The sequence below is a fragment of the Neolamprologus multifasciatus genome, chromosome 15 (assembly GCF_963576455.1).
Source record: "Neolamprologus multifasciatus chromosome 15, fNeoMul1.2, whole genome shotgun sequence".
Classification (NCBI taxonomy): Eukaryota; Metazoa; Chordata; class Actinopteri; order Cichliformes; family Cichlidae; genus Neolamprologus; species Neolamprologus multifasciatus.
In genome coordinates, this window is record NC_140453.1 from 25940705 (window position 1) to 25955609 (window position 14905).

Below are 14905 nucleotides of genomic sequence, written 5' to 3' on the forward strand. Positions count from 1 at the left end.
ATGAAAATGGATTAAAAAATATAAAGAAAGGTGAAATTGCCAGGAATTTTACATACATATAAAGAATTTATTTTATTTAAATAAGCTTGGGTCCTCTACCAGAGGCCTGCGAGCTCTTCTCTGAGCCCTTGGTATTTCTCCAGCTTCTGGTGTTTCTTCTTTCTGATGTTGCTGTCATTCGGAACCGCTACATCGATCACTACGGCCGTCTTCTTCTGTTTGTCTACCACCACTATGTCCGGTTGGTTAGCCACCACCATTTTGTCCGTCTGTATCTGGAAGTCCCACAGGATCTTAGCTCGGTCATTCTCCATAACCCTTGGGGGCATCTTCCATTTTGACCCCGGGACTTCCAGGTTATACTCGGCACAGATGTTCCTGTATACTATGCCGGCCACTTGGTTATGGCGTTCCATGTATGCCTTGCCTGCTAGCATCTGGCACCCTGCTGTTATGTGCTGGATTGTCTCAGGGGCATCTTTACACAGCCTGCACCTGGGGTCTTGCCACGTGTGAATGACGCCAGCCTCAATGGATCTTGTGCTCAGTGCTTGTTCCTGTGCTGCCATGATTAGTGCTTCCGTGCTGTCTTTCAGTCCAGCCACTGGTAGGATTTCTGGATATCAGCCACCTCCTCTATCTCCCGGTGGTACATACCGTGCAGGGGCCTGTCCTTCCATAATGGTTCCTCGCCTTCCTCCTCTTTCTTGGGTTTCTGCTGCCTGAGGTATTCACTGAGCACTCGGTCAGTTGGGGCCATCTTTGTGATGTATTCTTGGATGTTCGTTGTCTCATCCTGGATTGTGGTGCTGACACTCACCAGTCCCCGGCTCCCTTCTTTCCGCTTAGCGTACAGCCTCAGGGTGCTGGACCTGGGGTGAAACCCTCCATGCATGGTAAGGAGCTTTCTTGTCTTTATGTCAGTGGCTTCTATCTCCTCCTTTGGCCAGCCTATTACCCCAGCAGGGTACCTGATCACGGGCAGGGCGTAGGTGTTGATAGTCCGGATCTTGTTCTTACCGTTCAGCTGACTCTTCAGGACTTGCCTGACCCTCTGCAGGTACTTGGTGGTTGCAGCTTTCCTAGCGGCCTCTTCATGGTTCCCATTCACCTGCGGGATACCCAGGAACTTGTAACTGTGCTCCATGTCTGCAATGTTGCCTTCTGGTAGCTCGATCCCCTCAATTCTGACTACCTTCCCTCTCTTTGTTATCATCCGACTACACTTCTCCAGCCCGAACGACATTCCGATGTCATTGCTGTATATCCTGGTAGTGTGGATCAGTGAATCGATGTCTCGTTCACTCTTGGCATACAGCTTGATGTCATCCATGTACAGGAGATGGCTGACAACTGCTCCATTCCGTAGTCGGTATCCGTAGCCAGTCTTGTCAATGATCTCACTGAGGGGGTTAAAGCCTATGCAGAACAGTAGTGAGGACAGAGCATCTCCTTGGTAGATCCCGCACTTGATGGTGACTTGTGCTATGGACTTGAGGTTGGCCTCCAGTGTTGTCCGCCACATCCCCATTGAGTTCTTGATGAAGGCTCTCAGGGTCCTGTTGATCTTGTACAGTTCTAGGCATTCCAGGATCCAGGTGTGGGGCATTGAGTCATAGGCCTTCTTGTAATCAATCCAGGCAGTGTACAGGTTGGTCAGTCTGGTCCTGCAGTCTCAGCTGACTGCTTGGTCTGCCAGTAGCTGGTGTTTTGCACCTCTAGTATTCTTGCCCATCCCTTTCTGTGCCCCGCTCATGTATTGACCCATGTGCCTGTTCATCTTAGCCGCTATGATGCCTGACAGGAGCTTTCACGTGGTGCTGAGGCAGGTTATTGGTCGATAGTTGGAGGGGACCGGTCCCTTCTGGGGGTCCTTGAGGATCAGGACTGTCCGGCCTTCGGTTAGCCATTCCGGGTGTGTCTCGTCAACTAGCAGCTGGTTCATTTGTGCTGCCAGGTGCTCGTGGAGTGCAGTCAGCTTCTTCAGCCAGTAGGCGTGAACCATGTCAGGGCCTGGTGCTGTCCAACTCTTCATACTGGAGACCCTTTCTTGGATACCTGCCAAAAATGCTGACGAGCAGTTTCCAGGCACCACCATAAAAACTCACCACTCTGAACTTGCAGCTCCTCACGGGGTCCTGGGTGTAGGCCTGACGACTTTTCTGCAGGTAACACCTCCACAGAGGACACAGCACATCATCCTGAAACAGTAACACCAGTTAGGCCTCTGATTGATTGCTTTGTGGTTAACAGAGAGGAGGCGGACCTTAAATTGAGGATGGACTCCGAGCGCGAGCAGAGCATCGGCCTGGTTCTTCAGGATGAACTGGAAACCCTCGCAGACCATCCACACGTGACCACGCTCTAAGACAAACAGACATGTTAAACAGGATATGACATCATCGATTTATGCTGCTGCTGATCGGACACTGACCGGCCTGCTTCTTGCGGGGTCCTCTGATGGTCGACACCCTGCTGGACAACTTTAAGAAGGACAGGTCCACCACCTCCCGGGTCCTCTGAGGACACAGTCACATGTTAGGCAACAGAATAAGGAGGTCCTCTACACGTGGGCTTAACCACCAACACCATATTGTTAAAAGAAGCATCTTAAAGCATGTTTATGCAGTTCTGAATTCCCTATATCCCCATAACAAATTCATACTCATCCACCTGTGTAGTAAAAAGAGTGTCTCTGAAAGGGCACTAAAGAGACCCTGACACCTCAACCTCCAGTTACAGACCACTGTACAGGTCATAATGACGAAGATGTTTTTACCTCGATCACGTTGTGGCAGGACCTGCAGTAGAAGCGACCCTCGTCCGAAATGCCCCAGTCCACAGCTGAACACTGGGCACAGGGCACCGTGTACTCGGCCTGCACGCGCGCACACATACACAGACACACGGTAATGTTCAAGTGTTTCTGTAAATATTCTAATGAATAAATTAATCTTTCAGTCTTTAAAAAAACGTACTTCATGTATTTATTAACTTATATTCGTGCATTCAGCTCTTAATGAACAGCGGAGGAGAAATCAGAGCTAATGTTCATGTTCAAATGCATTTAAAAACAGATGTATGTATAACAGCTGGTGAAACTGCACAGCAGCGCCCACGGGAAAGAAGGTCAACAATTAAACCTCCAGATCCTAAACACTTCACCCACAAAAGCCTAGACGTCATTAACAACGATTGCTAAAATAATCCTATGTTTATCGGGAAGATTTCTTTGCGTTTTCATTTGTTAACTTTAAGGCTGCTTTGAGACTTTCTGAGTATTTCGACAAACAATGTAGTTAAAATCAAATTTTAAATCAAAACTCATTAAGCGTTTACAGGTACTGATAGATAGATCAGTTTATTTTGAACATTATGAATAAACTGTCGCTGATGATACTACGCTAACGGATTTTAATTGAAGAGAACAGTTATTAAATGTGTGCCGATTAATTACTCAACGGCTGCGGAGTCACACAAACCTGTTAAATGTCTGAAGTTAAAGTTGGAGACTGAATGTCGTGCCACTCATCTTAAAACACTAATATTTTTAATGGAGTTTGGTAGGACCGAACTAGCTGACAACTGCGTTCACCGTAGGTTGCGTAAAATGAAACGACCTGTTTATGAGAGCACCGGGGGACTCACCGTGTGTTCGTCATCCATCCTGAGTGGAAAACTGCAGCTTTAACACGAAACTTTGGATTTTGTCGGCACTTTGTTACAACCGCACGTGCCTCTGGTTGGAGACGCTGGGACTCTTCTTCTTCGCGGATGATTTCTGTGAGACTGAACGCCTCTCTGCTGCAACCACAGGCCAGATTACATACTTCAACTAAGCTGTAAAATAAAATAAAAATAAATACGCTTTATTTAAATATTGTTGTAAGTAAAAATAAAAATAATACATGTGTTATACTGTGTTAAATGTGTTTAAACTAACAAATGATAAATGTGTCTTTTATACTTTTTTTTTTTTACACCTCCTCGTATAAATATACTAACTATTAATTTTCTGGATGTTTCTAAATCACTTTAGTGAGAGTTTTTCTTCCTCCAGATGATGATGATGATGAGTTCCTGATGTGCTCTGTGTTTCTAAGCGGATTTGATGAGGTCAGAGGTTATAAATAGATGCCAGATGTCTCTCTGATTCTCTTATATAAGGTGACCCCCCCCCCCCCCCCCCCACACACACACACACACACATTCACGTACAGACAGAATGATCGTTTGATTGATTTTTAATATTGATCTAGCTGAGGCTGATCAGCTGTTATCAATCACTGTCACGGGAATGGTTTCGCGAGCTTTTTGTTGGACTCGTGCGCAAAGCTTACAACAAAACAAACACAAACGCCTGACGGATTTCCAAAATAAAACATGTGCGGGTAAACACACCGGTGAACACACCGTTAACGCTTTTCTTTGTGAAACATTTCTAAAACAACTGAAGGTTTGATTATTGCTTTGCTATTAAAAGAATAGCAAAGAGGGCTATACAACACAGACAACCCACTAAACAAAATTAAGAACAGTTGATTATTTATTAATTAGAAACACATTTGTATGTATACATTACTATTTGTATTTTAAATTTAAATTGTATACTTTTATTTGTTATTTATTCATCAAGTTAATTTTATTAAATTAATTAAATGTTGTATTATATTTATTACTTTAAAATGAACTTTTTTACTTGTTTTAGTTTTAAAGTTAAGATGACAGCACTCCCCCTCCAGTCTAAAGGATTTCCATCATTAAAATTTATTGAAATATTGACTATTAGCTACCGTGCGTTTGTTTTCAACAGTATTGATTATTAATCGAATTAATACTTTTTTAATTGTACCCTTAAAATCCCGTGCTTTTACTGTGAAAGCCCTCGGGCCTACTTCCGCCCTGCTTCCTCGGCTCTTGGTAGCTTCACTCGGACGCTCTCTGACTTCCTGGTTCGGCAGAGTGGGGGCGTTTGTTCTGCCCGTTTCCAAACACAACAAAGACTCGAGTGGGGTGAGATTTAGTGAGGTCGGTCCAGAGATGAGCTTTAAAGCTTAAGTTTGTGTCTGAGCTGCGGTTGGAGTTTAATCTGATGCTAGGACGTTGAAGCGAGCGGCGGAAGGTCTTCATTCAGTCCGCCCCGACGGTTCAACATGTGGCTGCTTTTCGCCTTTTTAGCCGCTTTCACGAAGGCCGCCGTCCCTCCGGACACGACGGAGCAGGACTTCAGTGAGTGTTTAAAACTGAATTTAATCGTAAATGTGTCCTTTGTGAGAGCCGCCTTTCCGCCGGAAAAGTTCATGTTTGAGGCAGAAGGTATGGAGGACCGCTCATGTCAAACAAAAGTTTAATTCGCATAAAAATCACAGATAATTAAATAAATGGCTGAGTGAAGGATTATTCAACTGGCCAAAAGTGGCCACTAACAGATTAGGTCTGTAATTTTTATTATTTTCATGTTTTTTTTTTTGCCATTTTTTCTGCATAAAGCTTTTAACTAACTTCAGTTCTTTTCATAAATATAAAATAGTTATTACTTTTTACATTTTTAACCCTTTAAACACCAGTTTGTTTGTCCACTGCACTAGCTGGAAGACGACCTCAAATCGCGCAATTTTATATAATTGCATTGCTACTGAAATTTCTTGTATTATTAATAGTAGAGTCTGTGGCATGTAATTGATTCACATCAACATTGATTATAATGCATTGTTATTTTTGTGCAGGGAGAGTAAAAACAAAAACTCCCTCTCAGCTTGTTCGTGGCCAAAAATGGCCACCCCCTGTTTACATTTATAAAATGCATAAAATTCATATATATTAAGAAAAATTTCCACTTGTTTTGACTTGATTTTTTAGATTAGCATCAGTGCTGTTCATCAAGACCAAAATTTTAATCAAATCCAGAATTTTAACCCTTTAAATACCAGTTAAATCACATAATTTTAATGATTTAAATAGGGATAAAAGCATAAAATCACCATTTTTTTTTCTAAATAAATCATGCAAACTGATTTATTTTCTAACCATGGTGGAGGTTAGAAGCGTCGCAATAATTAAAAGTATCAATTAGGGCTGCCACGACTAGTCACGATTACGTCGACTATTAAAATTGTCGACGACTAATTTAATAGTCGATGCTTCGTTTGATGCTTTGTAAGATCCCAAAAGATGCAGGAATAAGTAGTAGGATTTAAGAGTGTAATAACGGACTGAAACAGAAGATGGCAGCACTGCATGTACAAGGATGCCAGCTGCCCTTAAACCCCGAAGAAGAAGAAGCTGTGTCCCAGAATTCATAGCGCAGCCCAGCGCAGTTTCCAACGATGGCGGCAGCTAGTTAGTTTTAATATTACTCTTATTATTCTTTTTGGGTCACAAAATAAAGTTTAACATATTTTCAGGCGAGAATATAGCTGTGTAAACCTCAAATATCTGCTCAGTTTATCAGGACACCACATACTTTCAATAGCGCTCCGATGCTTTTGGAGATGTCTGTTACCCACTAGCTCGATAGCGAGCCGGGGGCAAGACTCACTAGAGCCTTTGAGAACACCGGACTCCCGGCTAATCGTTTTCAAACCCACTGCTGTCTTTCGCTACTCAGGTTAAACATGATATATAAGTGACTTAGATAACTTAAAAATATTATTGTTTTTTAGTATTTTATTTGTTCCTGAGTAAATCGGTTTGGCTGAGATTAAAGTTATAGTTTTTACACAGCTGAATAAATGTCAACCAGACAGCTGATTATCAGAAGTGTGAGATGCTCGAGAATATACTCCGGTGTCCTGTAATATTTTAGATAGCAAGGTGTTTATTAAACTTCACCAAAACAATTTGCAAATTTCATTAAAATTTAATAAACTATCATTTTGTCTTTATTTTTAGTTAGAACATACCTGAAACACTTAAAGCTGTAAGCTAATGATAGTTATATGAGAGCAGATGCTGCTGGTGCAATAAGCTGTAGGTTGTACTTCCAATGGATTTGATTAGTCGACTAATCGCAAAAATAATTGGTGACTAGTCGACTATCAAAATAATCGTTTGCGGCAGCCCTAGTATCAGTGAGTTTTATGCATCTTTGTTTTTTGGTGCAGTGACAGAAAAACAAAAAAACTCCCTCTCAGCTTGTTCGTGGCCAAAAATGGCCACCCCCTGTTTATGTTTACAAAATACTATAAAATTCATATATATTAAATATAAAGTCTGCAGCATTTCATTTGTGTTAATTATTAACTGATGTGTTGAGTTTGGTCACGTGTTGGCGTGTGGTGGAGCTGAAGTATTTCACAGGATTTTCAATGCTAACAGGCAGGTCTGCATTCCCTCTGCAGTGTCTCTCACAGCAATGCTGGATGACTTTGATGTGCTGCCTCTCTCCAGCCTGCAGACGCACTCCGTCCGCCGCCGTGACGTCCAGACTCAGACGCATGTGGAGAAGCTGATCAGCTTCAGCGCCCTGCAAAGGTAAGATGGCGGCGTCCGTCCATGCAGCTCTGTGCCATTTTAAAATCTTTGATTTGTAAAATCTGAACATCTCCTCCTCGTGTCTACAGGCATTTCAGACTCTACTTGAGGACCAATGATGAGCTCTTCACCAGCGACTTCAGAGCCGTGGTCATCAGCGAGGACGGCCAAGAGTCAACCTACCCGGTCAACAGGCACAACTACTTCACCGGACACGTCATCGGTAAACTGTTTTAGCAGAGCCTTTGTGGAGGTCTTTGGGGGTCCTTCTGGTGTTGTTGTTTTGTTTTTTTTGTTTGTTTGTTTTGGGGTTTTTTTGTTTTGTATTTGTTTTTTGTATTCGTCTTGATGGAGGATTTTAAGGTCCTTGTAGAGGTTTTTTTGGTTTCTTGTAGGGATATTTGGGCTCCTTGAATGGATTAAAGAGTTCTCATGGAGATTTTAGGTGTTCTTATGGGGTTTTTAGAGTTCATGTGGGGATTTCACGTGTCCACAGAAGGTTTTAGAGTCTCTCGTGGAGGTTTTTGGTGTCCTCTGAGTTTTGAGAATTCTACTTCATGGTTTCTTGTAAAGCTTGCAGAGTTCAAGCTTTGTGAACCTTGAAGGTTCACAAGGCCTTACCAGGCTTCTTGTAGATGTTGTCGGGCTGGTCCAAAGTACTTCAAACACACGTGTGGAATGTGTGCGGTGACCTTTAGCTGAAAGAATTAGTATGGAGTAACTGCTCCTTTTAATGAGTTTTTGTGTTGTAGGGGAGGAGAACTCCCGTGTTCAGGCGCACATCGAAGATGACGAGTTCTCTGCTCACATCCTGACTGATGAGGCCGAGTACAATGTCGAGGTAAACACCTGAGACTTGGAGTAAATGCCTGCTGAGTGATCGGTCCCTAAACCTTCATCTGCTCTCTTCAGCCTCTTTGGAGGTTCACATCGGCGCCCTCTGGCAGTCGCCTCCTAATCTATCGCTCGGAAGACATCCGCAACATCAGCCGCCTGCAGCAGCCTTCGGTCTGCGGCTACGTGACCTCTGACCCCAGTGACCTGCTCCCTGACAGCGTGAGAGCAGCTGTGATGGAGGAAAAGGAGGAAGAAGGTGAGAAGCGAGCTTCTCACCTGAACTTAGCACTGCGACTGCTTCCTGTTTGAGGGTAAAGCTCACACTGACCCAAAGTGACCACGCCCAGGTGACACAGGAACTGCGTTAACCACAGAGAATGCGAGAACTTCCTGTCACTGCTCAGCACAAACGTGCCCAGTGAAACACCTTCATCTGAACTGAGTACAGAGTGAGCGACACAAACAGGAAGTCAATCAGAAAAAAGACTTTTAATGTGGAAAAAAAAAATCACAAAGTAAAAGCTGTTTAAACAAAAGAAACAAAAAAGAGCTCGACATTCCAACCGAATGAAAAGTTCGAGCTTTAAATGAAAAAATACAAAAGCTGAAAAAATATTTTTAAGGTAGGGGAAAAAAAGAGAAGAGAGATTTTACTGTAAAATCATATATTTTAATATTTGACACATTCAAACACTCATAAATAATAATAAATAAAAAAAGAGCTTTCAGTTTCAAATGCATAAATAATATTGTCTGACGTGTTTCGGTGGTTTCTTGTTTAGAGTCGGCGTTCAGAGTGAAGCGTTACGTGCACGACCACAAGAAGAACTCGTGTCCTCTGCTGCTGGTAGCCGACCATCGCTTTTACAAACACATGGGCCGCGACGAGGAGAGCACCACCCTCAACTACCTGGTCGGTACCACCTGTACATCCATCACCCCAGCCTCTCCCATCCACTGACACTGAACCCTGCCCCCTCCCAAATGTGTTTCAGATCGAGCTGATTGACCGTGTCGACGACATCTACAGAAACACGTCATGGGGCGATGGGTTCAGCGGGTACGGCGTCCAGATCGATCAGGTGAGCATGTGTTCCATGCTCACCGATCAGGTGAGCATGGAGTGTTCCACTTCCTGTTTGTGTTTAAACTCGGAAGCTGTGATTTTTAACGTGACACCGCGTTCCTGCCATCAGATCATCATCAAGAAGTATCCTACTCCTGTGGATCCCGGAAAAACTCATTTCAACATGAAGGGAAGTCCAGTGGAGGGCAGAGACGTTTGGGATGTGAAGAAGCTGCTAGAGGTAACCACAGGAAGCTGACACTGCCACGCCACCAAGTAACGGTGTCCATATTCAGATTCAGAGAAACAGGTTTAAGATTTAGGTCTGTGAACACAGGTTTTTTGTGAAAACGACATTTAATTTGAAAAGAAACAGCTTAGTGTGAGTAGAGCAGGCTGTGATGTGGAGTGTGTCGGATGCATTGGATCGGTCAGCTCTCTGAGGTCTCTGCTCGCCATCCTCTCACAGCAGTTCAGTGTGGACATCGCGGGGAAAGCCTCCAACGTCTGCCTCGCTCATCTCTTTACCTATCAGGACTTTGACGAGGGCACTCTAGGGCTTGCCTACGTCGCCCCGTCTAAAGCCGACATCGCTGGAGGCCTCTGCTCCAAAGGTGAGTCCCGTGGCTCCGCCCCCAGAGTCACTGGTAGATGGAGGTGGAAGTGTGACTCGCGTTGTTGTCTCCTTCCACCACAGCTAGTCCTTCGACCTTGAATGAGCAGGGAGTGATCTACCTGAACACTGGCCTCACCAGCACCAAGAACTACGGCAAGACCATCCTGACCAAGGTGGAAATGAACCGGGCGTTCTGATTGGTTAATGCCTGCTCCTTTCAAATTGTTTGAGTGTGTGTGTGTGACACAGGAATTGTTCGTCATTGTCTCCACAGGAAGCGGACCTGGTGACAACCCATGAACTCGGTCATAACTTCGGCGCAGAGCACGACCCGGACAAACTGGACTGTGCCCCCCGAGAGGACCAGGGTGGGAAGTATGTCATGTATCCCATCGCCGTGAGCGGAGACCACGTCAACAACAAGGTGCAAAATGCTGAATCCAGGATTTCAGTCTTTAAACTCACTGTTCCACCTGCATGTTTATTAGCGCCTCTTTACACATTGATTATGAGTTGAAGCGACAGTGAACCTCTGCAGAATTACAGTCTGTGTTTGCCTCTCGTGTGCTTCCAGATGTTCTCTGACTGCAGTAAGCGCTCCATCGTGAAGCGTCTCAGGTTGAAGGCACCATCCTGCTTTAAAGAGAGGAAGATCAATGTGTGCGGGAACTCCCGGGTGGAGCAGGGCGAGGAGTGCGACCCAGGACTGCTGCACATCAATTCAGACCTCTGCTGCACGCCCAACTGCAGGCTGAAGGCTGATGCTCAGTGCAGGTCAGAGATACACCTGACAGGTGAGGTGATTCTCCTGCGGCGGTGCTCTCGGCTCACCCCTGCTGTCTGTGTTCAGTGACAGGAACAGCGCCTGCTGCAGGGAGTGCAGTTTCGAGGCCAAAGGAGCGGTCTGTCAGGAGCCCATCGATGCCACCTGTAAAGGACACTCATACTGCACAGGTGAGCTCCGGTTACCACGCAACACTTTCAATTGGCAGCGTCAGACGACTGCAGATTTTTTAAAATTATTATTATTATTATTTCTGCTGTAAAGTTGAACAATGTAACATGGGAGCCTGCTGGAGCCTCTATTGGACGATAGAGGAACTGCAGGGTCTGGGATCAGTTGTTTCAATGAATCTAAATGCTTTCTAATCTTTTGCAATCCTCAGTTTAATAATACGTAGTTGTCTTATTTTAGTCATCACAATGAAAACTTCTTCTAATTATCTTAATAAAATAAATGTTTTTGAACCAATAGCAGACGAAGCAGAGAGTGAAGTTGGATAAATGGCTGCAGGTGGAAACGCTGATAGTGTAATATAAAGTGTTGTGTGTTGACAGGAAACAGCAGCGAGTGTCCTCCTCCAGAAAATGCTCCAGATAAGACAGCGTGTTTGGACAGTGGCGAGTGTTTGAATGGAGAGTGTATCCCCTTCTGTCAAGCCGTCCTGAAGCTACAGCCCTGCGCCTGTAACGGTACGACGCTCTCAATTTGCAAACAATTTAAACTTAGGTTTATACCCCTGAGTTTTCTCTGTAGTGAGTGTACACTGATAGCAGGAAGGCTGTTTACCTCAGCGTTATCTAGTAGTATCTAGTATAATGTTACGTTATAATGAGCTGTTGTTTTTCAGTTAGCTCATTGTCACATGTCTAACCTGCTGACAATAAGCCCCAATATCAGGAATAAATGAGCACATTTATACGGACTTCAGTTTAGAAGATGAGGAGGAAGAGGATGCGGTTTAATTAAGATGGCAATGGCGTTGGCATTGATCCCTTTTGCAAAAATAAAAAAAAATAGCGATGATGCTTCATATCATGAGTCTGAAAGTGCAGGTATGAATTTAAATGTCCCTTCACGGCACGAGACTTGTCTTTCACCTTTTGCGTACTACTTATGTGATCACTATTTAGGTACATGACGTCCCTCTTAGCCACTGTATTCTTAATACATTAATTCTAAATTAATGAGACTGCATCAGTTTGTTGCAAGATGTTATCACACATTGACCAGTGTTCATTTATAAATACAATATCCTTTTTTTTTTATTACAAAATAAACTTTAAAAAAAAAACCCAGCTGACTGCAGAGAATCACAGCTGCAGTTACTCGTGCGATGCTTCTTCTCTCAAACTCTGCGTTTTGTTTTTCTCCTGGAGGGTGTTTCAGTCTGTTTCATGCTGCAGCTAAAGCTGTTGTTTCTGCCTTTGTTCCTCTCAGAAACCAACGCTTCCTGTAAAGTCTGCTGTCGGAGCAGCGGCGGCGTCTGCACCCCCTATCAGGACATATCAGGCGGTTTCCTTTTTCTCAGGAAGGGCAAACCCTGCACCGTGGGTTTCTGCGATGGAGCGGTGAGACCATCGCTAAATATTCAGAGCTTTTACACTGAAGGCGACAAGAAGTGATGACTGTTTCCTGTGTCTGCAGGGAAAATGCATGAAGCAGGTGCAGGACGTGGTGGAGCGTCTGTGGGACTTTATCGATAAGCTGGACATCAACACGTTCTGGAAGTTTCTGGCTGATAACATCGTGGGCTCAGTGGTGGCGTTCTCGCTGCTGTTCTGGGTTCCTTTCAGTATCCTGGTGCACTGTGTGGTGAGTGGCGTCTGTGATCGCATCTGTGGGGGGTTGGAGGGTTCGGGTCGCCTTTGAAGTCTGAATTTTGTCGCACTTCTTTGGTTTCAGGACCGGAAACTCGATAGGCAGTACGAGCAGACCACCAAGTCACTCCTGTTCCCCAGCGTGAGCACAAATATCTGAGTAAAGAAGGTTTTCAAATTCAATTCTCGGACATGCTCTCACACGCGTCTCTCTGTTTTCCCAGAATGCCGAGCTCCTGAGCAGCCTGGATTCGGCCTCCGTTCGGATCTTCAAATCTCCAACATTCTCCTCCGGCCCCCTTCGCTTTCATCCCAGTGGCCCCGAGCAGACTGGCGCCGACCCAGCCCAAAGCCCACCTCCTCTGGACAGCCCCCGCATGGCCACCATCCAAGAGGACCCCAGCTCAGACTCCCACCTGGAGGAGGCATCCCTTGAGGAGGCGTTCGGACGTCCGGCAGGGGCAACCCGGCGCTCCTTTGAGGACCTGACAGAGAAGATGAGCCGCAGTGAGAAGGCGAAGGTGTTCAGGCTGCAGAGGCAGCATCAGATCGACAGCAAGGAGACACAGTGCTGAGGCGGCGAGCGCCTCCACCTTCATAGAATAGAATAGCTCTTTGCCATTGTACATGTACAACGAAATCCCGGCTCCACCTTTAGCTGCATCTTCGTCAGGATCCTTTCCAGACTGCAGAGTGTCATACTCTGTAAGACAAAAGCCTCAACAGCTGGCACTCAGATCACAGACGTATACAAGATGGACGTAGCCCCGAAAATATGTTTTAGATACTGATATAAAAAACATGGTAGCCTGCTGGCGCCTCTATTGGATGATAGAGGAACTGCAGGGTCTGGGATCAGTTGTTTCAATGAATCTAAATTCTACGTACAACAGAAAGTAAACTCAAAAAGTAAAACAAAGAAATCTTCAGATAACGTGCTTTGATTTATATCGTTATTCACTATCAGTGGACAAAATGTCCTTATTACAGTATAAAAACACAGTAGTGCCTTAAACCTGCAGCAGTGACCAGCAGGGGGCGCCTCCTCAGTGTCTAAAAGAGACTCCTGCTCCCTTGACCGTTGACCTCAGTAAACGACCTCCTTACGCGTTCATGTCTCGATTTCACTTGGTATTCAATAATGGTGTCATTGGGGGCAGGGCTTCAGTATAGGCATCGGAGCTTTTGTATCTCTTCATTATCCTTCCCGATGTTTTGCACTTTAGTCTTTCATGCCAGTTCTTTGTGTTCCTCTAAAACAGGTGGGCAACTCCAGGCCTCGAGGGCTGGTGTCCTGCAGGTTTTGTGTCCTTGAGCCAACACAGCTGATTCAACTGGCTATATTTACCTCCTCAACATTTCCTGAAGTTCTCCAGAGACTTGGTAACGAACTAATCATGTGATTCAGGTGTGTTGACCAAGGGTGATATCTAAATCTTGCAGCACATCGGCCCTCGAGGCCTGGAGATGCCCTGCTCTAAAACAACCCGTCCTGTTCAGTGAAGCAACTCAGCAGCTCCGGGAATCAAACCTGTCAGTGTTCGTGCCTTGCTCAACGTGCTGAGCCTCTGTAAATATATGAACGTAAAATATTTTATCCTCCTGCAAAGCCCTTTGGACTGTTTGTGTTTGGAGCCTCGTTTTAATTAAGCTGATGTGTTTTTGTTTGTTTTGGGCTTTTTGTTTTGTTTTGTTTTTTAAAGCACTTCATGCATCTCAGATTCAGGATTGGAAAAATTAGAGATTATGGTTTTCTGAATATTTTTTCTACTGTTTTGTAAGGCAAAGTTTAATGCTCACCTTCAAGAGTTTCACAAAGTCTACAAGACTTTTAGAAAGAAAAAAAAACTGGGGAAAATAATGTGGAAATAAAACAAAACATTTAAAATGAATATTGTTCTAATTTTCTAAAGAAAAGCAGGACCTTTGCTTGCATAAAAACAAACCAGGTTCAAACACCAAAGCTGAACTCCCCGTAAATCTGTCAGCAGTGAGTTCCTCTCCTCTGGTATCCTGATGCAATAGAGCCAGTGTTTTTAATTTCATGTGCTCTTCTGTGCAGACGATGCTCTGCTGTATCTACATGTTGTTTACTGTCACATCACTGAAGTGGTGTTGGATTTAATATATCATTTCATGTTAGAAAATTCTGCTTTTGGATTAAAAAGTGAAGACATTTCTAAGACTCTGTACTGTTTGTGTGTTGAAGATAAGAATACTGCACTAATTAGCAGGTATCTGTGCCTGTGTAATAGCTGATCACCTAGCACTCCACCCTCTTGTTCAAATGTGGTCTACAAATGTCCGTTACA

At 44.4% G+C, this 14905-nt stretch overlaps 2 protein-coding genes across 4 annotated transcripts in view; one reads left to right on the top strand and one right to left on the bottom strand.

Annotated features, from left to right (window-relative positions):
* The window catches only part of taf1b (TATA box binding protein (Tbp)-associated factor, RNA polymerase I, B), a 16274-nt gene extending 12133 nt beyond the window's left edge, over positions 1-4141 (bottom strand). The window contains exons 1-6 of one of the 2 annotated variants that reach the window (XM_085132201.1): positions 4035-4141; positions 3649-3840; positions 2780-2878; positions 2435-2519; positions 2267-2364; positions 2109-2201 (exon numbers count right to left, since the gene is read on the bottom strand). In XM_085132201.1, the coding sequence (XP_084988327.1) occupies positions 2109-2201; positions 2267-2364; positions 2435-2519; positions 2780-2878; positions 3649-3666 (393 nt within the window). In that variant the 5' untranslated portion in view covers positions 3667-3840; positions 4035-4141. Of the gene's footprint in view, positions 1-2108; positions 2202-2266; positions 2365-2434; positions 2520-2779; positions 2879-3648; positions 3850-4034 lie in introns of those variants that run through there. The other variant, XM_085132202.1, reaches the window with a different exon arrangement.
* A 606-nt stretch (positions 4142-4747) lies between these two features.
* On the top strand, positions 4748-14778 carry adam17b (ADAM metallopeptidase domain 17b). 2 transcript variants are annotated; one of them, XM_085132197.1, is made up of 18 exons: positions 4748-5229; positions 7341-7473; positions 7563-7696; positions 8226-8314; positions 8386-8566; positions 9093-9223; positions 9306-9392; positions 9423-9617; positions 9846-9990; positions 10074-10165; positions 10267-10416; positions 10567-10766; positions 10843-10946; positions 11331-11465; positions 12214-12344; positions 12421-12588; positions 12679-12735; positions 12818-14778. In XM_085132197.1, exons 1-18 carry the CDS (start codon positions 5154-5156, stop codon positions 13166-13168), a joined length of 2559 nt encoding a protein of 852 aa, XP_084988323.1. In that variant the 5' UTR covers positions 4748-5153; the 3' UTR covers positions 13169-14778. The 2 variants fall into 2 exon arrangements, with proteins under 2 accessions (XP_084988323.1, XP_084988324.1); XM_085132198.1 differs by having other exon boundaries at positions 4758-5229; positions 9507-9617.
* Positions 14779-14905: the final 127 nt, after the last annotated feature.